This window comes from Zootoca vivipara, chromosome 10, assembly GCF_963506605.1.
Source record: "Zootoca vivipara chromosome 10, rZooViv1.1, whole genome shotgun sequence".
Taxonomy (NCBI): Eukaryota; Metazoa; Chordata; class Lepidosauria; order Squamata; family Lacertidae; genus Zootoca; species Zootoca vivipara.
In genome coordinates this window covers 67269739-67296389 of record NC_083285.1, presented here as the reverse complement: position 1 = coordinate 67296389, position 26651 = coordinate 67269739, and the positions used below count along the sequence as shown (strand labels likewise).

At 46.6% G+C, this 26651-nt stretch overlaps 1 protein-coding gene across 4 annotated transcripts in view; it reads left to right on the top strand.

Moving 5' to 3' along the window:
* Positions 1-19438, top strand: part of FBH1 (F-box DNA helicase 1) — a 38353-nt gene extending 18915 nt beyond the window's left edge. For all 4 annotated transcript variants that reach the window (XM_035127585.2, XM_035127584.2, XM_060279235.1 and 1 more), the window contains 10 exons: positions 1505-1591; positions 2977-3113; positions 4363-4462; positions 5261-5385; positions 6715-6775; positions 8032-8229; positions 11891-12025; positions 12908-13014; positions 14570-14701; positions 18070-19438. In XM_035127585.2, the coding sequence (XP_034983476.2) occupies positions 1505-1591; positions 2977-3113; positions 4363-4462; positions 5261-5385; positions 6715-6775; positions 8032-8229; positions 11891-12025; positions 12908-13014; positions 14570-14701; positions 18070-18270 (1283 nt within the window). In that variant the 3' untranslated portion in view covers positions 18271-19438. The remainder of the gene's footprint in view (positions 1-1504; positions 1592-2976; positions 3114-4362; positions 4463-5260; positions 5386-6714; positions 6776-8031; positions 8230-11890; positions 12026-12907; positions 13015-14569; positions 14702-18069) is intronic.
* The last annotated feature ends 7213 nt before the right edge of the window (positions 19439-26651 follow it).

Below are 26651 nucleotides of genomic sequence, written 5' to 3'. Positions count from 1 at the left end.
ATAATAATAATAATAATAATAATATTTATACCCCTCCCATCTGGCTGGGTTTCTCCAGCCACTCTGGGTGGCTCCCAACAGAATATTAAAAACACGATAGAACTTCAAACATTTAAAACTTCCCTGTACAGGGCTGCCTTCAGATGTCTTCTAAAAGTCACATAGTAGTTTATTTCCTTGACATCTGATGGGAGGGCGTTCCACAGGGCGGGCGCCACCACCGAGAAGGCTCTCTGCATTCCTTTGCTGATTTCCAGCAGGCAAAGTCGGTTAGGTGGGTGGGGTTGGGGAGGCCGGGGGGGGGGAGAGTCTGTGAAGGCACTGTGGCTTGTTTAGGGCCCTGCACAGGCAAAACTTCCATGGGTGGGTGGAAGGTGCATTTGTGGGGCTGGTAGAGGGCAGCCTGCAGTTGGAGGGGGAAGAGTTCTGACTCTCTACTGATTCTGGGTCACCTGCAGTAGATTAGGGAAGCGTTTCTAATTCCCAAATATTTAATATCACTTCTGCTTTGGCCCTGAGATCCCCGGAAAGCTGAATTCTGTGCCTCATGCAGAAACTGTTCTCCCTCCCTGCTCAAAATTCTGGGTTCTTTTGTGGGGAACAGGAGTAAGGTTTTTTGATCGATAGATAGCTCTTAATCAATCGTGCTTTCTGAGCCTGGAAATCGTACAAGTCACTATTATTTATTAATTATTGAATTTATATACCGCCCTATGCCCAGGGACCCAGGTGGCGCTGTGGTTAAACCACTGAGCCTAGGGCTTACTGATCAGAAGGTCGGCGGTTCAAATCCCTGTGATGGGGTGAGCTCCCGTTGCTCGGTCCCAGCTCCTGCCAACCTAGCAGTTCGAAAGCACGTCAAAATGCAAGTAGATAAATAGGAACCGCTACAGCGGGAAGGTAAACAGCGTTTCCATGTGCTGCTCTGGTTTGCCAGAAGCGGCTTTGCCATGCTGGCCACATGACCTGGAAGCTATACGCCGGCTCCCTCGGCCAATAATGCGAGATGAGCGCGCAACCCCAGAGTTGGTCACGACTGGACCTAATGGTCAGGGGTCCCTTTACCTTTACCTTATGCCCAGAGGTCTCATCTTTTTGAAGGTCGTTAAAGGGAGAAACTAACGTAAACCAGGTGAAAATGTTATCAGAGGAAGAAATTCTTAGGCAACTCAATGCCTATATAGCCCCAGGCAGCTTAATAAACAGAAAATAGCTTGATTCACTAGGATATCCTTTGCAGGGGACATGTGTGGGATCCTGTGCAAGGATGAACTAGCACCACCAAAGGGTCGTAAAAGATACTAGTCCACAAGGATTTTATGAACAGATTTCTTCTTCCTAGAGCTAAGCCAATCTTTTGTTTGCTTGTAGAAATCCCAAAGTGGGATGAGTTGATGAGTCATGGTTTTGCTGTGGTGTGTAGACACCTATAGGCTTAAAAAAATGGTGTTATATTGCACGCCAAATTATTATTTTTTGACGAATGTCGTGCCTTCCTTTCTAGGGTACTTAAAGCTGTGGCAGCTCCAAAAGCCTTCTCTTTCCCACTACGATGCAATCTTCATCGACGAGGCCCAAGACTGCACCCCCGGTGAGTAATAATTTGGGTGTTGCACTGAAAAGAGTTTGACTTTCCCAAGCCCCCTCTCCTCCTCTGGGAAACCAGTCCTCCCCCCCCACATTTTGGCAGTCCCTTGGAAAGCATTGCATAAACGTGTTGAAGGTGTTCTCTTCCTTTAAAATCGTAGGCAGATTTGTCACGGCGAACACTTGGCTAAAAGGGCGGGAGGGATCTGTCATTTTGCAGCAAAAGACTTTGCTTCCAGACTTCCCATTGGGGTATCTGTTTTTTTTTTAAATATAATTTTTATTAATTTTATAATAAACAAAAGAGATACAGGGAAATAAACAATCATCATTTCACACCTTCTTCCACCCCCCCATGAGTCCCCTCCTGCCACAAGAAAGACCCATGCTGAGCAAACTCCCCAAGGCCCACCCCTGCCACCGGTGGGCCCCCATTGGGGCATCTGGCTGACCCCTGAGAGAGACCCCTGGCCTGATCCAGGAGCTATTTTTTTTTATCCCCTTTGTTCCCCCGCAAAGCTAAAGTGGCAAAGGAAGTTGCCTTGTACCAAGTCAGGCTGCTGTTTATGTATTTATGTATTTATTATTTCATTTCTATACCGCTTTATATTTTTAAGAAAAACCTCAAAGTGGTTTACAGAATATTAAAAACGTCAAAAATTTTTTGATAAAACAATCTGAAGAAAGTCAAATATAGACCATACTGTATAGTAAAAACAACATGCTGATTAACAGAAAACTAAAATATTATCTTAAAGATTTCAAAACAAAACATTACAAAGGAGGTCAGCTACTGAATACGTATTTAACACAAACAGACAAACATCCAAATCTTAAGCATTAAACAATAAGCATCACAGACCCAGGGTTCATATTTCGATTTAATCATGTTTCAAATATTATTGCCGTTTGACATTTAGAAAGATAGATTTGTGAAAGCGATGAGTTTTGAGGTGCGGTATTGAGGGTGTTGCCTTAGTTAACATCCTCGTAATTTGCTAAGCTTACCGGGGAGTCCTCTTTGAGGAAAAGCTGGTTTATTTGGCAGGCGTGAGATATAATAAGAATAAGAATATACCCCGCCCATCTGGCGGGGTTTCCCAAGCCACTCTGGGCAGCTTCCAACAAAAGAGTAAAAATACATTAAAACATCACTCCTTAAAAACTTCCCTAAACAGAAACAAAATAAAAAAAATCCTTCCATTAGCACCTTAGAGACCAACTAAGTTTGTCATTGGTATGAGCTTTCTTGTGCATGCACACTTCTTCAGATACCAATTTTCCCCCTGTGAAAAATTCACCATGACCTGCATAAACATATGCAGTCTTTCAGTGTACAGTTGAGAAGTTCTGCTTCTCTTTCTAAATACGCCATTCCTCTTCCTGCAGCGATCATGGACGTTGTCCTTTCCCAGACGTGTGGGGCCATCTTGGTCGGAGACCCTCACCAGCAGATCTACTCCTTCCGCGGCGCAGTCAATGCTCTGGCCGTAGTGTCTCACACCCACATGTTCTACCTCACAAAGGTGAGCCTCCGCAAACCTTCGCTTGAGCCCAGGTGCTTCATTCCACATTCTCATTGGGGCAGCCTTCCAAGGGCCACATTCCAGTGGCGGGCAGTTCCGGAGGCCAAACTGGGCAGGGCGACGAATGCGAAATCTACTGTTCTGCGGCAGGCTAGTTTCTACAGACCGTCATCTCTCTTAGCTTCCATCTGGGCAGGCAAAAGGGCTCATTCCAGCCCTGCCAAAATGCCTGGGGTGGAAAGCAGGCCCAGGGAGGGTTGTGGCCCGGGGAGCCTTCTGAGGGCCAGATCAGAGAGGCCTTGGGGGCCATGTTCCCCCACTCTTGCAGTGGAAAGCTCTTCAAGCCAACCTGAGCCACCCAAACCTTTATCTGATAAATATCTTTGCACAAGAGCTGGGAAAGGTTGAGAAAGGGCAGCCGAAATGTTTAAGGAGCTGCAGCAAAATGCCCTGGGATAAAACGCTCCCAACATTTGAGGCCATGTGGTTGGTTTTTTTAAGGGCAAGGAAGCAGCAGGGACTTCATCACATAAACCGCTGCAACATGGGAAATCTGAGGGTTGGCATCAGCTGGTAGAAATTTTACACGGTCCCTCTGGGTTACTTATCGAGTTGGGTATAGTTTGCAGAATCCCACCTCTTAAGCTCAAATACAGAGGACAATGAAAAAAATAATATATGAAGTCCTCTTTATTTCTCCTACAGCAGGGGCACAAGCGATGTCCTAATGGGGTTCTAGCAAATCTGCCGGTCAAATATGGTGCAGGTATATTGTTTGAAACCGGGCCATAGTAAAAGCGCTCCAAAGCGTGGGATCAATGATATCCGACAGGTAGTTGTCACAGATTGTAACTGCTTTTAAGTGGGAGAACCAATCAGAGAACCCATAATTTTTTATCTTAAAGCTGTCTAAAGAGGCACCCCTGTCAAAAACCCGTTCTCGAATTTTATCAGGGCTCCAAGATTTAAGAGTATTAAACTCGGGAAGGGTACAGGTATATCTGAAGTTCTGCCTTCATGCAGCGCTTTGTTAAACTGTGGAACTCATTCCCACAGGAAGCAGCGGGAGGCCAGCAACTTTGAAAGAGGGTCAGATAAATTTGTGGAGAATAAGTACAATGACTGTGTACTACTACCTCTAGTAGTAAGGAACTTGGAAGTCCAAAACCAGTTAGGGGAAAGGCGGCCCAGTTTTCTGAGCATCTTTTCCAGTCCCCCTCCCTTCTGCTTGCTTGCTTCACTTCTGCAGAGTTTCCGGTTCGGTTCCGAAATAGCTTACGTCGCTGCTACTCTCCTGGACGTCCTCAAGAAAGTTCGTAAGCAGACGTTGGTTGGCGGCAGACAGGAGGGTGAGGCATTCAGCTCAGCCGTATTCCATTTTTTTATTTTTTATTTAAAGGAAGCACCAGGGTGGATTTGATTTAAATCACTACTCAGCAAGACTTGATTCAAATCTTCTCCTCCTCCTTCTCCTCCTCCTCCTCCTCCTCCTTCTTCTTCTTCTTCTTCTTACAGAAAGACATTCTTGCTGGTATAATCTTAGTATTTACAATCAGGTGAAGGTTTCATTTTTGGAATAATAAATTTTCAGAGTAGTTTTTACAGTTATATCACAAATTGCTGATTTGGTTATACTATTAGAAATACATAGACAACTAATTATGAAATTATTGTGAGGTTTAATAAGTTAACCATTTATATTTGGACAACTTTTCTGCTGTACAGTACTTCATTGGAAGGAGAAAAACAATAATTTTCGTAATAACAATTTAAACAATTTATTAACTAAAACAATAACATTATAGCATATGTATCCATGTTTGTTACTGGATGTTGTTAAACTTTTTTCATTTAAAAAAACAAACATACTGAGTTTCAGCACACATGAAAAACTTAAAACAAATCCTTATTTCCTGATAAATAGCCTTTGGTCTATAACGCAACTTAAATAGAAAACTATCTTGAGAAAGATTTTTTTCCTCCAAAAGCATTTTATTTTTAAAATCCCAATTTAAATAAAAAGAAATCTGATTTAAAATTTAAAAAATCTATTTTATATATATATGATTTTTATTCTTATCCACCCTGGGAAGCACTGATTCTCTCAGCTCGGTCTGCGACAGATACTTTGCTTCGCTTTTTGGCAGGTGATATCACCGGGGCTGGTGTGACGGGGAAAGTAACTCGCTTGTCTCGGTGCAACCAAACCGTCTTCGATGATGCTGTGAAACTTACCACCGGAGAACCACCGGCTAAAATACACATCCTTGGGGTAAGGGTGGCATGAAGCTAGCTATACACAGGGTTGGGTGGTGGGGTAAAAGGTAAAGGTAAAAGGACCCCTGACCATTAGGTCCAATCACGGACAACTCTGGGGTTCATCTCATCTCACTTTACTTGCCGAGGGAGCCAGCGTTTGTCTGCAGACAGTTTTTCTGGGTCATGTGGCTGGCATGACTAAACCGCTTCTGGCGAACCAGAGCAGAGCATGGAAACGCTGTTTACTTTCCAGCCGCAGCGGTACCTATTTATCTACTTCCACTGGCGTGCTTTCGACCTGCTAGGTTGGCAGGAACAGGGAATGAGCAACGGGAGCTCACCCCGTCACGGGGATTCGAACCGCCGACGTTCTGATCGGCAAGAGTCCTGGATTTCATGGGTGAGAGCAGACATCACATTTTTAATGTGCCAGGGCTGTTCTTGAACCGCCCTCTCGACATTCAGTGCAAATGGGATCTCGGGGTCTAAAACCACAAACTTAACTTGAGCCAACAGCAGCAAAAAAAGCGCTAATGTAATTCTAGGCTGCGTCAACAGAAGTGTAGTGTCCAGATCGAGGGAAGACTACTGTTTTATTCTCCCTCGGTCAGATCCCACCTGGAATACTGCATCCATTTCTGGGCACCTCAGTTTAAGAAGGATATTGACAAGCTGGAAGGTGTGCAGAGGAGGGCAACCGAAGATGATCAAAGGTCTGGAAAACAAGCCTGATGAGGAATGGTTGAGGGAGCTGGGGATGTTTAGCCTGGAGAAGAGGAGACTGAGAGGAGATGCGGTAGCCATCTTCAAATATCTCAAGGGCTGTCAAATGGATCGAGCTTGTTTCCTGCTGCTCCAGAGGGGAGGACTTGAAACAGTAGATTCGAATGAAAAGAAAGGAGATTCTACCTAAATATTCAGAAGAACTTTTTGACATCAAACATACCATCTCAGGACTATTTAATTGCTCATCTTCTAAAGGGACACCCAGGGTCATTTAGTCCAACCCCCTGCAAAGCAGAAACCGAAACAGAAGAATCCCCGGAATATGGCCACCCAACCTAACCTCTGTCTAAAAACACGAAGGAGCGTCCACCATGTTCTGCGTTAGTTCGTTCCATTGTTGGAACAGTTTGCCAGTGGAGCCAACTACTTAGATGACTTCTCCATTGTTCAAAGTCTTCACATTGAAGCTGGACTGAATATTTTTGGGGTGATGTCTGGATTTCTTGCATCAAACAGCGGGTTTGACTAGCTGGCCTTCTCAGGTCCCTCCAAGTCCAACATCCTGTCTGCTCCCAGAGTCTATGTGCAATTCACCCTCCTTTTATTTTTTTGTTAGGGGCTTAAAGCCTTTGGCCTCGAGAAGATCTCGGACCTATGGAAGCTCCTCCATCCCGAATGTAAGTACTTTGGTTAGTGTAAACGCTCCTGGGGCTTCATTTCTGGGTCTCTGCCTCAACTGGGGAAAGCTGGGCCGTTTGCGATCTTCCAAAACCATTCCGGGATTTTGAAGCTGTGGAGCATTTACTGCTCATAATTGCGGACTCTGCTGGCGAGTGCCAACAAGACTGTGTCCAAAATGGGGCCATTTGGAAATGAGAAGGAAGTACAGTCGTACCTTGGTTGTTGAACGCCATGGAACTTGTACGTTTTGGCTCTCAAACGCCGCAAACCCGGAAAGTGATTGTTCCGGTTTGCAAACGTTCCTTTGGCACCTGAGCGTCCAACGGGGCTTCCGATTGGCTGCAGGAGCTTTTGGTTTTCAAACATTTTGGAAGTCAAACGGACTTCCGGACCGGATTCCGTTCGACTTCCAAGGTCCGACTGCATCGAGGAGTTTGTGGGAGAGCCCCGGGGTCTGCAGAAGCACCAGAATCAAATCAAATCAAAAACTACAATAACCCCAATGAAGATTGGTTACAGGTAGGTAGCCGTGTTGGTCTGATGTAGTTGAAACAAAATAAAAAAAATTCCTTCCAGTAGCACCTTAAAGACCAACTAAGTTTTTATTTTGGTATGAGCTTTCGTGTGCATGCACACTTCTTCAGATACCAATGAAGACTGTTTAGCGATTGTAGAAAGCTGTTGAGGGAGAATGGAAAAGTAAGGGAGATTGGGAATGGAGTGGAAGAAAGTAGGCACAGCTTGCTGATTGTCGAACACTGAACAGAAGCGTCACAAACTGTAGCATTTTGTTACAAGCCCCGCTTGCGTCACCTAATTCAAATCACACATAATGCAAAGCCATGGCTTATTAAATGACAGCTTAGTGTTGTGCGTGAACCCTGCTTGTGGTTTGTTTACGCTCAACAAAGCTGCGGCTTGTTGGCTCACAAACTTCGGCTTCCTTTAACAATGACTTGGTGTTATGTGTGAACTCGACACCCTTATCCAGGGCTTGCTTGATGACTCTACCTAGACGCTCGCCCGCTGCTGGAAAACAAAACGAACTTTGAAGAAGCAAGCCGCTTGTTGGGTCACCTGTGGGACAACTTATGGTTAATGCATGGTTTGTTAAACAAACCGTGGCTTGCCATTATGCCCGAACCAGGCCACTGGGTCAGGAAACGGGCCAACACTCCTTATAAGGAGGTCCAGAATCCCCGTTTTCCTTGGCTTTCCCTGCATCATTTTGTCCCTGCTTGTGTGTTCCCAGTGAAACTTGAGGTGGAGGACCCCTTTATCAAAAGGTGGGCCAATAAGGGCGGCTTCGCAGGCCTCAAGGACTACGCAGCAAAGTCCGAAGATAAGCAACTGGAGATGAAGATAGCCATTGTGGAGAAATACAAAGAACGCATCCCAGAGCTGGTGAAAAGAATATATCAGTGCCATGTGAACACTGCAGAGACTGCAGGTAAGAGGCAACTTTTTTGCAAGGCAACTTTTTTGCTTTCAAGGCCAGAAGAGGAAATAAAACTTGACATGTTTTCTCAAGGACTGATTACTATTAACTTACTTTTATGAACTATCATGGATGGTTTTTTTGGGGGGTGGCGGCACCGAGGCCACAACCCCCCTCCCATTAGCTCAGAAGTTGATAGATGGCATTTGTATTCCACCTTTCCTCCAAGGAGCTGTAAAGTGGCATCCATAGCTCTTCTCCTCCCCATTTTATAACAGCTATTACTAATTCTAAATTATTTATACCCCACCCACCTGGCTGAGTTTACCCAGCCACTCTGGGCAGCTCCCCACAGAATATTAATAAGAATAAAAATGATAAAGCGATAAAACATCAAACATTAAAAACTTCCCTAAACAGGGCTGCCTTCAGATGTCTTCTAAAAGTCAGGTAGTTGTTTCTTTCCTTGACATCTGATGGGAGGGCACCACCACCGAGAAGGCCCTCTGCCTGGTTTCCTGTAGCTTCACTTCTCGCAGGGAGGGAACCGCCAGAAGGCCTTCAGAGCTGGACCTCAGTGTCCGGGCTGAACGATGGGGGTGGAGATGTTCCTTCAGGTATACTGGGCTTAGGCCGTTTTGTCTGTACAACAACCTTCCAAGGTAGGTTAGGCTGAGAGATGGTGACTGGCCCAGCAGATGCTCTGCGACTGAGCTGTGGCCAAAGTTCTTCATCCTCTGCTTTTCTGCCTTCAGAACAGTTAATTATCAAAGGAGCAGCTGGACACTATTAAATCCCCTCTGATTAATTGACACATTTAGGGTAGGATGGGCTGAGCATGATGGCAGAAAGTGAGGAGGAATTAAAGAACCTTTTAATGAGGGTGAAAGAGGAGAGCGCAAAATGTGGTCTGAAGCTCAACATCAAAAAAACCAAGATCATGGCCACTGGTCCCATCACCTCCTGGCAAATAGAAGGGGAAGAAATGGAGGCAGTGAGAGATTTTACTTTCTTGGGCTCCTTGATCACTGCAGATGGTGACAGCAGTCATGAAATTAAAAGACGCCTGCTTCTTGGGAGAAAAGCAATGACAAACCTAGACAGCATCTTTAAAAGCAGAGACATCACCTTGCCTACAAAGGTCCGTATAGTTAAAGCTATGATTTTCCCAGTAGTGATGTATGGAAGTGAGAGCCGGACCATAAAGAAGGCTGATCGCCGAAGAATTGATGCTTTTGAATTATGGTGCTGGAGGAGACTCTTGAGAGTCCCATGGACTGCAAGAAGATCAAACCTATCCATTCTTAAGGAAATCAGCCCTGAGTGCTCCCTGGAAGGACAGATCGTGAAGCTGAGGCTCCAATACTTTGGCCACCTCATGAGAAGAGAAGACTCCCTGGAAAAGACCCGGATGTTGGGAAAGATTGAGGGCACTAGGAGAAGGGGACGACAGAGGACGAGATGGTTGGACAGTGTTCTTGAAGCTACGAACATGAGTTTGACCAAACTGCGGGAGGCAGTGCAAGACAGGAGTGCCTGGCGTGCTCTGGTCCATGGGGTCACGAAGAGTCGGACACGACTAAACGACGATGGGCTGAGCATGTGATTTCATCCCACGACAGTCTCACTGTCCCCAGGCCTCCTGTGGTGGATGGGCAATCGTAATCTGGGCCTATCTCCCTTGCCTGTTTCCAAAATGGCAAAGATCAAGTATTTGAAATACAGTACAATCACATCTCACATGTATCTTATGCGATTTCCAACCATACATGGTTGATGGCAAGCCAGTTGAAACTGCGGGAGTCAAATCTGTTTTGGTTTTTGGTTTTGGTTAAAAGGAAAAAGATGCAGCCTCTTAAAAAGAGAATTCCCCAGATGCTAAGGTCCTGGTTTGGGGCAAGTACTCTGGCAAGAGAACCCCAGCAGAGATTTAAAATCACAAGATGCTTTTGCAACAAAGTGAAGCATGGAAATATAGCATACAGTGGAACCTCGGTTTATGAACACCTCGGTTTATGAATTTTCGGTTTATGAACGCCGCTGACCCATCTGGAACGGATTAATTCATTTTCCATTACTTTCAATGGGAAAGTTCGCTTCAGTTTATGAACGCTTCAGTTTATGAACAGACTTCCGGAACCAATTACACCCATGCTTCAGTTTAAGTTCTCCGTGGACCCGTCTGGAACGGATTAATCCACTTTCCATTACTTTCAATGGGAAATAAAAAAATTCCTTCAGTAGCACCTTAAAGACCAACTAAGTTTTTATTTTGGTATGAGCTTTCGTGTGCATGCACACTTCTTTCAATGGGAAAGTTCGCTTCAGTTTATGAACGCTTCAGTTTAAGTACTCCTCGGACTGTCTGGAACGGATTAATCCACTTTCCATTACTTTCAATGGGAAAGTTCGCTTCAGTTTATGAACGCTTCAGTTTATGAACAGACTTCCGGAACCAATTGTGTTCATAAACCGAGGTACCACTGTATTAGACTTATAAAATATCCCCTTCTAAGTTACTTCCAAAGTTCCCTACTTCTGTAGCGTAAAAAGAGACCACACATTTTGTAAACTAAAAACTGTTTACTTACAAATTCTTCAAAGCTCAGATTTGTGTGCTTTTCCATACGGCAGTAAGAAAACGCAGGCAGTAAAATGTAGGTTCCAAAGTGTGGTGAAGGTTTCTAAATTATTTGTATGGAAGCACAATGATGGCTTGCTTAAGCCACGTGATCGAAGTTCGGAGCATCCAGCTTGGCCCTCCTTGCTGGTAGAGTTCACATGGAGAAATGTGAAGAAGGAAGGCTGCATAACCCTCCTAAGGTGTGGGGGAGTAGTGACCTAGCTAGGCCTGGCAGGACAGCTTACTCCATGGTCTTAACCCCTTCGTGCATTAATTAGACTTAAGCCTGTTGGTTATATGAGGCTGGTTATCCCACAAAATCCAAGCTTAAAGGCTCTTTTTGTGCCAGGCCCATTTTTATGCTCTCTACCTTGCCTCGGGGGCAAGGCTCTCTTGGTTCACAGGCTCTGGGATACTGGGGATTCTTTCTCTCTCCCCTCCCTCACCTACTACCTACTAGCCACAGGGGGCGGCTCCAAGGGTTTGGGTATACCCAGTTTTCACTCTTGGAACCGCCCCGCCCCCCTAAATAAGATGCAATTGCACTGTACTCGAACTGCCCTCTCACGTTTTGGATCATCTATTATCGCACGGTTACAGGATTGTGACTGTTGAAAGGCTTGTTTGCCTCTTTTGACACTGATGGACTATGTTGTCTAATTTTGTTCATGCAACAGTGATAGACTTTCATTTTCTGTGATTCTATTACATACTCTCTGTTTAAGAATTGCTACGCTCGGAGCTTCTATTATCGCCCAATGACAGGATTGGGACCTTTGAAAGGCTTGTTTGCCTCTGTGATATTGATTGACTACCTTCTCTAATTTTGTTCTACGATACTGATTTATTTTATCATTTGTATCTCCATCATGTATTTTTCTGTTTAAGAATTGTGAAATAATACATGTTACAGATATTCTGTTAGAACATGATTAGCCACGTGTTGCCCGTTACTGTTGAAAGTTTTTCTGTTTTTGCAACACAGGGGGTTTCCTTTGTTACTCTCACAAGCCAGCCCAACAAGTTGATTTTTCACTTTGCCTCCTTCAGATCATGTCTTGGGGACCGTCCATAAGGCCAAAGGCTTGGAATTCGACACCGTCCAAGTGGCAGACGACTTCATGAGCAGCATCAGCATGACTTCCGTGCAGCCCGCCTTCGAGAGGATACCCATTTTCCGCACCAGTAAGAAAGCCTTTCCCCCCTTGGCCGCCTGTCCTCCAAGATTGTGCAGAAGGTTCTCCCCTCATTTTATTTCAACGCAGCTGTTTAAAATATTTCAACATTCAGCTTCAATGGATAACGCTGGGTCATCCCCCGCTATGCTTCCCCTTACTTTCCTTCCAGCGAAAAAGCCCCCAGTGCTGTTACCTTTCCTTGCAGCTGCCAAGGGCGTACCCCAGCCCAAGGAATGCACCCTGAAGATAGGGACCTCTTTCTTGTCTAGCTGAATGCCCAGCCTAGCGCCTAGGCAGCTCTTCCCAGGTCTGCGCCCTATGGAGTGGTTGCCGCAAAAGGGGGTCGCTCCCCTCCACCATTTTCTGTACATCTCCCCGGCAGGCTGTGTGAATGCAGCCGGAGACTGCGCCGGCATGGAAGCTGCCTCTGCTCTCCCTTCTTCAGTCCCCTCCTGGTTCTGGGAGGCAGTGTGCAGAGGAGGCTTCGCTTGCCTGACCTCCCTCTTCGAACCCATCCTGTGCTCCACCCTCCAGCTTTGAAGCACCCCCTGCCTCCAACTCTTCGCTCCTGGCTGGTACAACCCCCACATATCACCGGCCCCCCCTCTCCAGAGTCGGACTCCTGCCCCGCTTCCCCCGGCGCACACTTGCCAGCTTCCTGCCAATAGGATAGTCGCTCAATCCCCTTGATAATTTTGGTTGCCTTCTCTCTCTTTTTGAGGTGAGGCGACTGCACACAGTATTCCAGACATAGTGGTGTAGTGCAGTCCCCCCCCCTTTAATGATCATTGGGGTGATGGTGGAAAGAACACCCAATTGAGAGATAATCGCCGAGCTTTGCCCCCGCCGTTCCATTTCCTGTCTGCCTCTTGCCTTTGTCCCATTCCAGATGCAACCTCCGAGGATGAATGGAACTTGCTGTACGTCGCCGTCACCCGCGCCAAGAGGCGCCTCATCGTTCCAAAGTTCCTGACCCAGATTGTGACAAGGGCCGGGGTGAGTTGGCGGGGAAGAATCATAGAATCATAGAGTTGGAAGAGACCACAAGGGCCATCCAGTCCAACCCCCTGCCAAGCAGGAAACACCATCAAAGCATTCTTGACATATGTCTGTCAAGCCTCTGCTTAAAGACCTCCAAAGAAGGAGACTCCACCACACTCCTTGGTAGCAAATTCCACTGTCGAACAGCTCTTGCTGTCAGGAAGTTCTTCCTAATGTTTAGGTGGAATCTTCTTTCTTGTAGTTTGAATCCATCCATATATTTGAACATGGCTATCATATCACCCCTTAACCTTCTCTTCTCCAGGCTAAACATACCCAGCCGTTCCTCATAAGGCATTGTTTCCAGGCCTTTGACCATTTTGGTTGCCCTCTTCTGGACACGTTGCAGCTTGTCAGTTTGAGTTTGAGGAAGGGTTGTTGCTCAGCCGTAGAACATCTGCTTTGCATGCAGAGTCCCAGGTTTTATCCCGGGCGTCTTCAGATAAGGCCAAGTGGGTTAAGAGGAGGGGAAGACTATTTTAAGTTTTTATTTATAGATTTCAATTTTTTATACTTTTCTTTAGTTTTGCAATCAATTTAACATTTCAAAGTTTGACTTCCTTCCCCCTCTGTCTGTGGTTCCTTAATTTTTTTTAAAAAATATCTTCTGCATATCCAAATTCTCTCCCCCTCCGAGTCTCTTCCTCCCCCTCTGGCTGCTTCAGAGCCACCACTGCTCCCTGTAATTGGCGAGGTGGACGTCAGGATGATGGGGGCTGGCTCCCTGTAGGGAGTCACCCATACAGGTTTGATCTTCTTGCAGTCCATGGGACTCTCAAGAGTCTCCTCCAGCACCATAATTCAAATACAGACCTTTGTCGGCGAGGTGATGTCTCTGCTTTGTCGGCGAGGTGATGTCTCTGCTTTTTAAGATGCTGTCTAGGTTTGTCATTGCTTTTCTCCCAAGAAGCAGGCGTCTTTTAATTTCGTAACTGCTGTCACCATCTGCAGTGATCATGGAACCCAAGAAAGTAAAATCTCTCACTCCCTACATTTCTTCCCCTTCTGTTTGCCAGGAGGTGATGGGTCCAGTGCACTACTAGAGGCAAAAGCTGGCAAACGGGTACAAACTGTGCACCTTTGCACGCTAGAGTAGCCTCTACATTTATGTGCACAAACACATCCCTCTCTACCTTCCATTTAGGCCAGTGTTTCCCAAACTTGGGTCTCCAGCTGTTTTTGGACTACACTTCCCATCATCCCTGACCATTGGTCATGCTAGCTAAGGATGATGGGAGTTGTAGTCCATAAACAACTGGAGAACCACGTTTGGAAAACCCGGTTCTAGGCAAATGGGAAGCATTATCAGAGTTCAAAGACACATTTTAGCCGGTCAGATAAATACTTGAAGGCACAGATACCTGAAGGCTGGTGCAGGGTGGTGGCTGAGGCAGAGGAATGTCCTGGGGGCCAGATGGGAGAGAACTGGAGAGCCACATTCGGGCCATACTCCTGGCTTAAAATTGTCTCACCTTTCTGCACTAAATTTTTGCTTTTTCTTATTTTCCAGGAGCACTATTTTCAGCCTGAATTAACTAGTGAAGTGTGCAAGGAGGCAGAAATTCGGTGCTCCGGGCGGGGCTGCTTCAACGTCATTTCCCGAGACACCATCCTAACCATGAAGAAAATGCCTTTTGTTTACGTACGTGCCTCTTCTTACGGAACAGGGCACTTGGGGCAGACAGAACATAACTTCTCTCCACCCTACCTCAATCTGTGTCTTGCTAGTGCAAAATGTTTACTGGTTCTACGGAAATGGAGAAGTTTGTTCCACCCATTTACCTGTTCTGGAGTTTTGCTTTGCTCTGTTAGTCCCTCTGTCCCGTGATGGCTGTTGCTTGGATAGCCTCTCACTTTATGCCCGTTTGCGTCACCATTCGCTTAGAAATGGGAATTGGCTCAATAGCGACACCTAGTGACAGAAAGCAAGCATTACAGCACCGCTGTCAAGTAGGGATGAAGAAAGCAGTCACATACTTCAACCCAGAGTGTGCGTGTTTGAATTGAGAGTTACAGATAGCTGTGGGCAAACTCAGAAAAAACATCGGCGTACGTTTAGTTAGCGCCAAACCAAGTTTAAAAGGGTTTGCCTCTTTTCCGAAAGATCCCTTAAATGGACCTCCAATGGAAAGGCTTTCTCAGTCATAGTGGAACATCCGTTACTCTGAATGTGGTGGAGTGATGGGATTGGCAAGAGAGCATCCTCAGCCGAACTGGAGGGACGACAGTGGATAGAACCCTAGAACTGGAGAGGTGGAAGGGACCCAGGGGTCATCTAGTCTAACCCGTTGCAATGCAATCACAGCTAAAGAATCCCATGAAGGATTCTGCTTTACCACTAGCTTACCAAGGCGTTCCTTTGCTTGCTCCTATGGGAAGCTGCTTACAGGTCTCTAAAGAGAATTTGTGAAGAGAAAACAGAATTATTATTATTATTATTATTATTATTATTATTATTATTATTATTTGAATTTATATACCACCCTATATCTGGAGGTCTTTTCTTATAATGAAAAATTCGTCTAGCGAATCCCATAGGAATGCATTGAATTTTTTTTGGGAATTTTTTTTTTTGCCCATAGGAACGCATTAATTGAATTTCAATGCATTCCTATGGGAAACCGCGATTCGCTAGACGAATTTTTCATAAAACGAATTCGTCTAGCGAGGCAACCTCTGCTCAAAAAATCCTTTCGTTAAGCGGAAATTTCGTTAAGCAGGGCATTCGTTAAGCGAGGGACCACTGTATATGAAATCAAAATTAAAAAACAAATCCCAATAATATCCCCCCACGAGCCACATTTTAAAAGGGTATGGTTAAACCAAAGGCCTGGTTAAAAAGGAACGTTTTTGCCTGGTGCCTAAAGGTGTATAATGAAGGCGCCATGTGAACTTCCCTGGGGAGAGCATTCCACAGACGGGGAGCCACTGCAGAGAAGGCCCCGTTCTCGTGTTGCCACCCTCCTGCCCTATCGAGGAGGAGGCACATGAAGGAGGGCCTTGGAGGATGATCTCGGGGACCGGGTAGGTTCATATAGAAAGAGGAGGCCACGCACCTCTGGAAGCCACTGATCCAGGGTTCATGTGAAAGGGCCTTACACACATACGTGGGTTTAAATGTTGCTGGACTCTGACTCCCAGGAACCCTGACCATTGGCCATGCTGGCTGAGGCTGATGGGAGTTGGCTGGTTGCCCCTCCCTTAGGCCGTACCTCTCTGGTAGAGGATCTTCCTTGGATACAGAAGGTCCCAGGTTCAGGTAGAGCTGGGAGAAACTCCCTGCTTGAAATCCTTAACAGCTGCTGCCAGCCAGTGTGGGCACTACTGAGCTACATGGACCCAGTGTTCTGTCTGTGTCTAAGGCAACTTCTGGTGCTGCAGTTGGACAGGATGATTTCATGCCAGCCTTGTCTAGGCGGCTTCCGAAGGGGTGTGGCCAGCGATCATAATAATAATAATAATAATAATAATAATAATAATAATAATAATAATATTTATACCCTGTCCATTTGACCAGGTTTCCCGAGCCATTCTGGGCGGCTCCCAACAGAATATTAAAAAACACGATAAAACATTGGACATTATAAATTTCTCAATACAGGGTTGCCTTCAGATGTCTTCTAGAAGTCAGATAGTTGTTTATTTCCTTGACATCTGATGGGAGAGCATTCCACAGGACGGGCGCCATCACCGAGAAGGCCCTCTGCCTGGTTCCTTGTAACCTCGCAGTGAGGGAACCGCCAGAAGGCCCTCGGAGCTGGACCTCAGTGTCCAGGCTGAACGATGGGGGTGGAGACGCTCCTTCAGGTCTACTGTGCCGAGGCCATTTAGGGCTTTCAAGGTCAGCACCAACACTTTGATTGGTACTGGGAGCCAATGTAGGTCTTTCAGGACTAGTGTTATATGGTCTCAGCAGCCGCTCCCAGTCACCAGTCTGACTGCCGCTTCTGGATTAGTTGTAGTTTCCAGGTCACCTTCAAAGGTAGCCCTACATAGAGCGCATTGCAGTAGTCCAAGCAGGAGATAAGTAGAGCATGCACCACTCTGGCCGAGACAGTCTGCGGGCAGGGAGGGTCTTAGACTGCGCACCAGATGGAGCTGGTAGACATCTGCCCTGGATACAAAATTGACCTGCGCCTCCATGAAATTACCCCTAGGCTGTGGACTTCCGGCGAGCTGCGGACATCTTAGGAAGCGCGGGATAGCCTCTCGGGGAATCCCGAGCTTAACGGGGCTCATGGAGGTCGCGCGAAGGCTCCGCGGACCTCCAAAACCTCAGGGGGGGTTACCCTGAGGGTCGTGGTGCCCAGCGGTGCCCTGCGTGCTCTCCTGCTCCCCGGTTTTTTCTTTTAAGAGCCGGGGACGGGATAGAGCTGCGGGCGCGAATCTGCAAAACTGCAAAAACTGTGAATCTGCAAAACTGACATGCGGGATCCGAAACCAGGGAGAGACAAAGTTCCGAAAAGACTGGAGTAAATTTGTGGACTACATGGAGAAGAACTGTAGAAGTTTAAAATCACTCGCAGGACTGAAATAATTCCTACGAATTGACTAAAGTGAGGACAACAATAAACTGCGAGACAGGAGTAAATAAGAAAGCCGCGAGAAGGGAGGGAGGGAAGTCAAAGCTCGGCAGAGCAGAGGGAGATGAGTGAATTTAAGATGAATTATATCAAAAAATGTTGTTTTGTTTGTTAAATTGGAAAAATTGAATAAAAATTATTATAAAAAAAGAAATTACCCCCAGGCTGTGCACCTGGTCCTTCAGGGGCACAGTTACCCCATTCAGGACCACACCTGCTAGCCCCCCGTCCCCCAAAACAGTACTTCTGTCTTGTCAGGATTCAACCTCAATCTGTTAGGGGCGGAACCAGCAGGCACCACCTTCCTCCCGCAAAATCTGCTCTGCCCCCTCTTCCTCGCACACGTTCTGCAGAAGCAGGTTCCATGCGCTTTGTTCCGCAGAGCCCCGCAAAACTCTCACGAGTCCCTCTTGACTTTTCCCGGCAGAGCGACGGAACCAAAGAGCCCGATGGCTTCCTCTGTGACCCTTGTGTGAAATGGCTGACCTTCGGCTCTAGTGCGGCACACGGCGCGGACGGCGGCGACGAAATCTTCGAGGTCCCGAAGACCATCGACATCCTCTTCGAACATTTTGAACGGGGGGGAGGCCTCGTCTGGAATCGCGCTCCATTGGGAGACGGCAGATAAGAAAGCCATTTTTTTTATTCGGACTGATGGAGCTGTCCTGTTCCTAGGAAAACTGGGTTGGCGTGAACCGAGGAGGGCCAATCCGAGGAAGACACGGTCTGCAGAAATACAGTTCCTAGGTCGGGGTAGTTGAATATCAATGGCTGCATTCGAATGACTCTTGTATAAATATTATGATATTAATTAAAGGAAAAGGACACGATATAAAGTAAGTACTAAAAATAGCAATAAGAATAGGATGAGAGTGTAAGCGCTTTCAAGATTATAAATGTTAAGTACATCGGGAAATGACGGGAAGTCAGTTATGTGTTTATTTGTTTTTTGTTTATTTGTTTAGTTTTATTTAGTTATTATTTGAGATATTGTTTAAACTAACGCAATTTATTGGAAGATAAAAATGGTAGATTTTACTTTGATATCATTTTAAGTAAGTACACAGAAGAATAGTTGACATGTATATGCTATTATCAAAGATTATGTATAAATTGAAGATAAGAAATAAATATGATCTAAAAGCTTTTTTAAAAAAATAGGTCGGGGTAGTTGCACATCTCTGCTGTGTTTTGGGGGGGAGAGGAAAGCTCGACTTGCCTTCTGTGTGCCCCCCCCCAACTGTTTTTGGACCTAAAATGCCACTACGCTGGTGGTCCGGATTGGTGCCACGTGTCATGGCTTGATGGGGAAAGTGGGTAGTATTTTAGCACAATGCTCAATGCATTGCTCCTCTTGCACTAGCAGGGACTGGGGTGTCACAGGGTATCGAGGTTCTCTGAGTGTGCCGGTAGCATATTCTGGTGCCCGAGGTGCCCTGCAGATGTCGATTCATCACCTGCTCCCCACTTGCTAAGCCTTTGCTATATAAACTGCATGAAAGGTTTTGTCTATTACAAGTGTCAAGGCATTTGCGTGTGTGCACTTATATCATTTACATTTTTGTTTGTTTGTTCCTTTTGCAAACCACCTTGGAAACGTTTTCTGAAAGTGCCAATACATGCAGTAGCATATGAATAAATAACATCAATCCTGTCCCACACACTTAACTGGGCAGCGAGTCTCGTTTGAACTCCGTAGAGTTACTTATGAGTAAACGGGCTCATTGGATCTTTCCTCGCACTCAATAGTAGGCCTTGAAGGCTCAAGAGGAGCAGTGATAAAAACTGGGTGGTTTTTTTTTAAAAAAAAAAAAACGCTTTCTATTTAAATGTGAACAGGTGGTCTACAGGGACCACTTAAAAAAAATATCAACGTAGCTCCTCAGAGAATATTATCTGTATTCCACCCAACCTACATCCCCCCCCCAAACTGATTTTGGTTGCTATCTTTTGTTTTTGTTTGAAAGGCTTATCTGTGCGGCTGCTGTTCTGCTTTGTCTCTGCAACCACATTATCTGTAGCAGAAAGAGGTGGTTTGGGGAGGTGGACCATTTTGCAGAGAGCTAGTTCTTACTGGGGTGGTCCACCTATGTCTGAGCTATTCCACTTCAAAGTGTGGAATCCAAAACCAAACAGTGTCTTTCCACATGGAAAATTAGGCACCTCGAGAGAGGCTCACGCTTTCCCCTGGCCTGCTAGCTTTCTATCCGCAAAGGAATATTCAGCCAGGCTGAGCTCTTACTGTATGTGGGTATTTCTTCCTCTTGAGATACGATTAAATCATTGTTAAATGAAAAAATAAAGAATAAAGTTTGTAATCAAAAACTGTTGTTCTATCGCCGAATTTTGCAATACGTGTATTTTGCAAGAAACAAGTTTGGTTTATAATGCTGCCGACGAATCTTGTGTATGAACAAAGCCCTTTGGCCATATGAATTAACGAATAATATTAATAATGAACCAGCAGACTGAAGTATATCCTAGAGAGACAAGATTCGTTTCCATGCCACAGAAATCCATTATGCAGTTGGGTGTGTGAATGTCAGACTTCAAAGCGAGACGCTTCCCTGCTCCCTTGTGGGAAGGAAAGTTTATATAAAATGGAAGACAGAAGATTCTTTTTAATCCCTCTAGATCAGTGGTTCCCAACAGGTGGTCCACGGACCCCCAGGGGTCCGCGAGCTATGCCAGAGGGGTCCGCAAGATGCTATTAGAATAAAAAATATATTAAATATATTTCGTGTGATAACAGATTTTTTGTTTTGGCTGCTCACTCACCACCTTAGAACAAATTTACACCACCAGGTGCCATAGAAAAGCACTAGATATATCAAGAGATCCAACGCACCCTGGCCACCATTTCTTTCAGCTCCTGCCATCGGGACGGAGATATAGAACAATGCAGGCAAGAACGAGCCGTCTCAGGAACAGTTTCTTCTCTAGAGCAATTTTGGCCTTAAATGGAAAGCCTGGACTTTGAAGTCATCTTATTTTACTTGCTATTTTGTATTATATTTACTGTTTTTAATTAGGTTTTTGTAATTTTGGATTATGCGGAATGCTTTATCTGAGTGGATGTAGCAACCGAGTAATTTCGTTGTTCCCGCAAGGGGACAATGACAATAAAGATCTTATCTTATCTTATCTTATCTTATCTTATCTTATCTTCCTGCATGAGCAGAGTCTAGCGCAAAACTAGAATTAGGTAGAGGCATTAGTTCTGCTGTATGCCGTTAGGTGGCGCTTTACAAACACTACTGTTTTGCAAAGAGGCAGTGTGTGTATTCTACTAACGCTCACCTCCCCAAGATGCTTTGTGCGCGTCGGCTTCATTTGTGCGCTACTGCGCAGGTACCCTGTCTTCTCCATTCCCCTCCCTGGCGCGTGCTGCCTCTTTGCAAAACAGTAGTGTTTGTAAACAAAGCGTTGTTTTTCGCGGAAGCTACAGTTCGCGTAGTTAAAAATGGACCGTTGGTTAAAAAGTGGTTCGTTAAAATGACAAAGGCCTACAGATGAAGAGGAAGATAATGCATTTGATGTTCAAGCAAGTAAGTCAGTGACTCTCAAACCGATCTTGTCAGTGTCCATTGAACCTAAATCGTCGGCGTCCCTTAAACCTAACCCTTCCAAGATCAGTGTTAAACTTACTGGAAAAATTAGATTAGGAATTAGGAATTAGATTTAGGATTAGGAATTAATGGGGGTCCTTGTCACAATAGCGGCTCGGTGAGGGGTCCTCGAGAAAATTTTGTTGGGAACCCCTGCTCTAGATTGTCAAGAAGAGTATCCCAAGTGGCTCATTGTTTATTTTGTATTGTGGTTTACCAATATTGTGGGATTTATATGCTGCTGAGTGGCAGGACTTTATTCAGATCCCCTCCTAGCATTTACATATTTAGGCTTAGATGGGGAGTCTGAGCACAAGGGAATGTCATTTTAAAAAAATTGTAAGCCACTCTATGGCTAAAGGGCAGGATATAAATAAAGGGAAGAGGCGAGAGGTTCCTGCCCTGAGGAGATTATATTCCTAACGTAGCTGGTATAACACCCATTGGACTTTGTGGGGTTTACTTATGAGTCTCCTCTTCTTTGGCGATCCCTCGTAGCTGAGTAAGATTGTCTTCCATAAACACAGTTTTAACAGTGAGTCCTTAAGTGGAGGCCAATTCTGGATCCACACGTCCTTCCACAGTGGGGACATAGGTTTCCGGGCGGGAGTAGATCACAGTGAGGGTTTGCCAAGAGTACCTTCCTCTTAGCTCATTTCTCCCTTGCATCCTGAGTTCAAGTGTCTTCAAAGCCATGACACCTTTGGTAAAGGCTGTTCTCCGATTGGAGCGCTGGCAGGCCAGTGTTTCCCAGTTGTCAGTGTTTCCCAGTTGTCAGTGTTCACACACTTTGCCTTGAGAGAGTTTTTAAACCGCTTGTTGGCACCCAGCATTATGCTTTCCATTTTTAAGTTTGGAATAGAGTACAGTCATACCTTGGGTTACAGACGCTTCAGGTTGTGGTATTTCGGGTCGCGCACCGCGCCGAACCCAGAAGTACCAGAATGGGTTACTTCCCGGTTCCGGCGCTCGCACATGCGCAGAAGCACTAAGTTGCGCTTTGCGCATGCACAGAAGCGCCGAATCGTGACCCACGTGTGCAAAGACACGGCGCTGCGGGTTGCGAACATGCCTCCCGCACAGATCACTGTAGTTGCTTTGGAAGACGATAATCAGGCATCCGCACAACATAACCAGTCCAACGAAGTTGATGTTGGAGAATCACTGCTTCGACACTAGTGATCTTTGCTTCTTCCAATACACTGGCATTGGTTCGCCTGTCTCCCCAAGTTATGAGTAGACATGCAGAGGATTACGTTGCTGGTTTGCAGAAGTTCATTTCTATACTATTGTAGAATTGTTTTGACCTGCTATTGAGTATTCCCCTTTGCATCAGGCCCAGCAAGCCAAATACTGCAGCTCTGATCAGCCCATGCTGGGTGCTGTGATTTGGAGGCCAACAACATCTTTGGGGGGGGGGGGGCGCTGCAGAATTTCCCCATCTCTGTTCTAAAATTACCATCTTTGTGCATTTTATTTAAACTGCTGCATGTGTGGAACGAGTCTTCTGTTGCCACGAGGGGGCAGCACAGCTGATGCGGAAAAAAGCCCAGAAGCTCAGCAATGATCTCCCGAGTCCCATTGTGGTCACACGTTTTATTCTGGCAGAACGCCTGCGCCAGTCGCCCTCAGCCTAGGATCCCTCACAGGGTTGTTGTTGAGGATAATACTGGCTCTCTGGCTGAATACCTGAGCCCCAATATTTTCAACAGGAGTAATTTCCCGGGAAGTGTGAAGCCTTCAACAGCAGCTGCAAAATCTGCAGGAAAGCTGGTTCAATTTACAGTGGAACCTTGGTTTATGAACACCTCGGTTTACGAATTTTCGGTTAACGAACGCCGCGGACCCATCTGGAACGGATTAATCCACGTTCCATTACTTTCAATGGGAAAGTTCGCTTCAGTTTATGAACAGACTTCCGGAACCAATTGTGTTCATAAACCAAGGTACCACTGTACTTATTTGGGTGTGTGCAAGTTCTTACTTATTTGGGGCTAAACCACTGAGCCTAGGGCTTGCTGATCAGAAGGTCGGCGGTTCGAATCCCTGTGACGGGGTGAGCTCCCGTTGCTTGGTCCCAGCTCCTGCCAACCTAGCAGTTCGAAAGCACATCAAAATGCAAGTAGATAAATAGGAACCGCTATAGCGGGAAGGTAAACGGCGTTTCCATGTGCTGCTCTGGTTTGCCAGAAGCGGCTTTGTCATGCTGGCCACATGACCTGGAAGCTGTACGCCGGCTCCCTCGGCCAATAATGCGAGATGAGCGCGCAACCCCAGAGTCGGTCACGACTGGACCTAATGGTCAGGGGGTCCCTTTACCCCTTTAAGTTCTTCCTCCTCCTTCCATTATTCCACCTCTTAAATTCTAGATCATGGGTAGGTAAAGTAAGGCCCGGGGGCCGGATCCGGCCCAATCGCCTTCTAAATCCGGCCCATGGACAGTCTGGGAACCAGCGTGTTTTTACCTGAGTAGAATGTGTCCTTTTATTTAAAATGCATCTCTGGGTTATTTGTGGGGCATAGGAATTCGTTCATTATTATTTTTTGAAATATAATCTGGCCCCTCACAAGGTTTGAGGCAGGGCCGTCTTAAGCATATCTGGCGCCCTGGCGCGAAGATCCCTCCGGCGCGCCCCCCCGGTTTCCCAGCGCAGCTGTCTGGCGGGCGCAGCAGCGCGGCACCCCCTGGCGGCCCGCCACATTGCGCCACCCAGCCTTGCCTTAGGGCCGGCCCTGGTCTGAAGGACAGTGGACTGGCCCCCTGCTGAAAAAGTTTTCTGACCCCTGTTCTAGACATCCCATCCTCATTCTCATCACGGGTGGTTAGGATTCTCACTTGCAAATCCCCTCCTAAATTTGTTGCAAGAGTTGCTCCAACCTGCCAGGGACTGAAGAAAGAAAAAAAACAGCTTAATCCTAAGTCAAAGCTGCGCTGAAAGCAGCTCCCAGCAATAATTTATGACTTCTCGTGTGAATACAGTGGTACCTCGCAAGACGAAATTAATTCGTTCCACGAGTCGTTTCGTGTTGCGATAATTTCGTCTTCCAAAGCGCGGTTTCCCATAGGAATGCATTGAAATTCCTATGGGGGGGAAAGAAGCGCAAAAAAAAAAAAAGGCGCCGACTCACCCGCCACAGCCGGAAGTCTTCAAGGCTCTGGGGAGGGGGAAGCAGGAGGAGGGCCAGGGGGTCTCCTCCCGCCGCAGCCTCCGCTCCTTCAGGTGCCGCCGCTGTTCCCGCCAACGGCTGCCTGGCGAGCCCCACTGCTGCTCCTGCCAGATCCCACCAGCCCGCCATGACCGCCGCGGAGGCCGCCATGAGCACCGCCGCAGGAGGCAGAAGCGGCGGTCGTGGATGTCACCGGCGGAGTCCTAAAGGTAAGCGGCGGCGGCTTCCCTTCCCCTCGCGAGGCTGCTTCGTCTTGCAAAACACGGCCATAGACAGCTTCGTTTTGCGAGTCTTCCAAAAAATCGCAAAACGCTTTCGTTTTGCGATTTTTTTGTTGCGCGAGGCATTCGTCTTGCGGGGTACCGTAACTGCAAGTGCTCTGCCTGTCCTTGATTTCCCCACCAATTCTGCTCATTAAAAGAAAAGTTTCATCGTGATGGGTCGATTTTTGTCTGGTAAAGAAAAGGAAGGTACAGAACCATGCATTTAACATCTCATTGGCCCCGTTAAACGTAATGTCTTGTTTGTCCATGAAACCTAAGTAGCTTTATTTGTAAGTTCCAGTAAATACAATGGGACACAGAGGCAAATTTGACAACCCTCGGGCTGATTGCAGCTTCAGAGGGCGTGATTTTCATAGAACCATAGAACTGACGATTTGGGAAGGGACCCCAAGGGCCATCTAGTCCAACCCCCCTGCAACGCAAGGATCGCAGCTATGATTTATAGATTTACTGCCGCCAGCAATTTATGACTTCAGTCCTTTGCACCCATCCTTGCATGCAAACCTTTGTATTATCATTTTATTATCCGGAAGGGTAGCAGTGTTCCGCTACAGCAGTAAACAGCAATGAAAAGGTCCCGCGACACATTGACGACTCCACAAATTTATTATAGAGGTTTAGCGCAGCACGCGGGGACTCGCCGAGCGGGCGGCTCGGTTCAGGGGCGGCGGCTTGTGGGCCAGTTAAACGGCCTCCGTGGGCCGCTTCATTGGCCTCATGCAGATGTACTGATGACAATCTGGAGAGCCACTGCTTGGAGAAATCCGATATAATCCCAGGGCATTCCAACTCGCTGGGCAGAAACTGCCGCTGTCTTTTGACAACCTGGAGAGTGCCTTTACTGGAGGCCTCTTTCGTGGCAGGAGGGCTCTAGTTCCTGGAGAAACCTAACGATTTGCTGCTGCTCGGCACAGTACCTGCTGGACATGCTCTCATGTTCTCTGCTACAGGCACGAGAAAGGATTTGCTGCAGGGCCTAAGGCTGGCTGGGTTTGCCTGCAACCACTGCCTGCTCTTAGGCTGCGAATGAGACCTTCCTTCCACAGCACAGGAGGCAAAGTTTCTTCCGTCCCTGAGCTTGTCAGCAAAGGCTTTCCCTCCCTGGGCCTCACTCAGGTGCCACAAAGCTCTTCAGGACTCAAGAGCTTTGCCCTCGAGGGCAAAGGGCAGGTGCTGGCAAGACTGCAACTTTCTTTTTATTTTAAACTTTCCTGACAGCTGTGCCCCCCCCCCCCAATTCAGTTGCAACAAGAAACAGGCATGGACCCACAAACCGAAACTCATTGCAGCTGTGCCACTTCAAAATGTATCTTGTTGTTTTTCCTCATCTCGCATTTTTATGTTGTGAACTGCCCGGATGCCATTTTTCCAATTAGCTTCTCTAGCAGGTGGCTTCCCTTTTGCTATCTCCGCCCTTCTGGCTGTTTAAGAACCGCCAGCAAGCAAAAGGGGCATTATTATTATTTTTAGGGATGCGGGTGGTGCTGTGGTCTAAACCACTGAGCCTCTTGGGCTTGCCCAAGGTCGGCGGTTCGAATCCGTGCGACGGAGTGAGCTCCCGTTGCTCTGTCCCAGCTCCTGCCAACCTAGCAGTTCGAAAGCACGTCAGTGGAAGTAGATAAACAGGTAAACCTTCTGCAGCGAGAAGGTAAACCATGTTTCTGTGCACTCTGGTTCCCGTCACGGTGTCCCATTGCACCAAAAGCGGTTTAGTCATGCTGACCACACGACCCAGAAAGCTGTCTGCGGACAAACGCCGGCTCCTTTGGCTTGAAAGTGAGATGAGCACCGCAACCCCATAGTCGCCTTTGACTGGACTTAACCGTCCAGGGGTCTTTTACCTTTTTTACATGATGATGATGATGGTGATTAATGATTTTTTTGTACACTGCCCTATACCCGCAGGTCTCAGGGCAGTTACAACATAAAACCACAATACGAAATCCTTC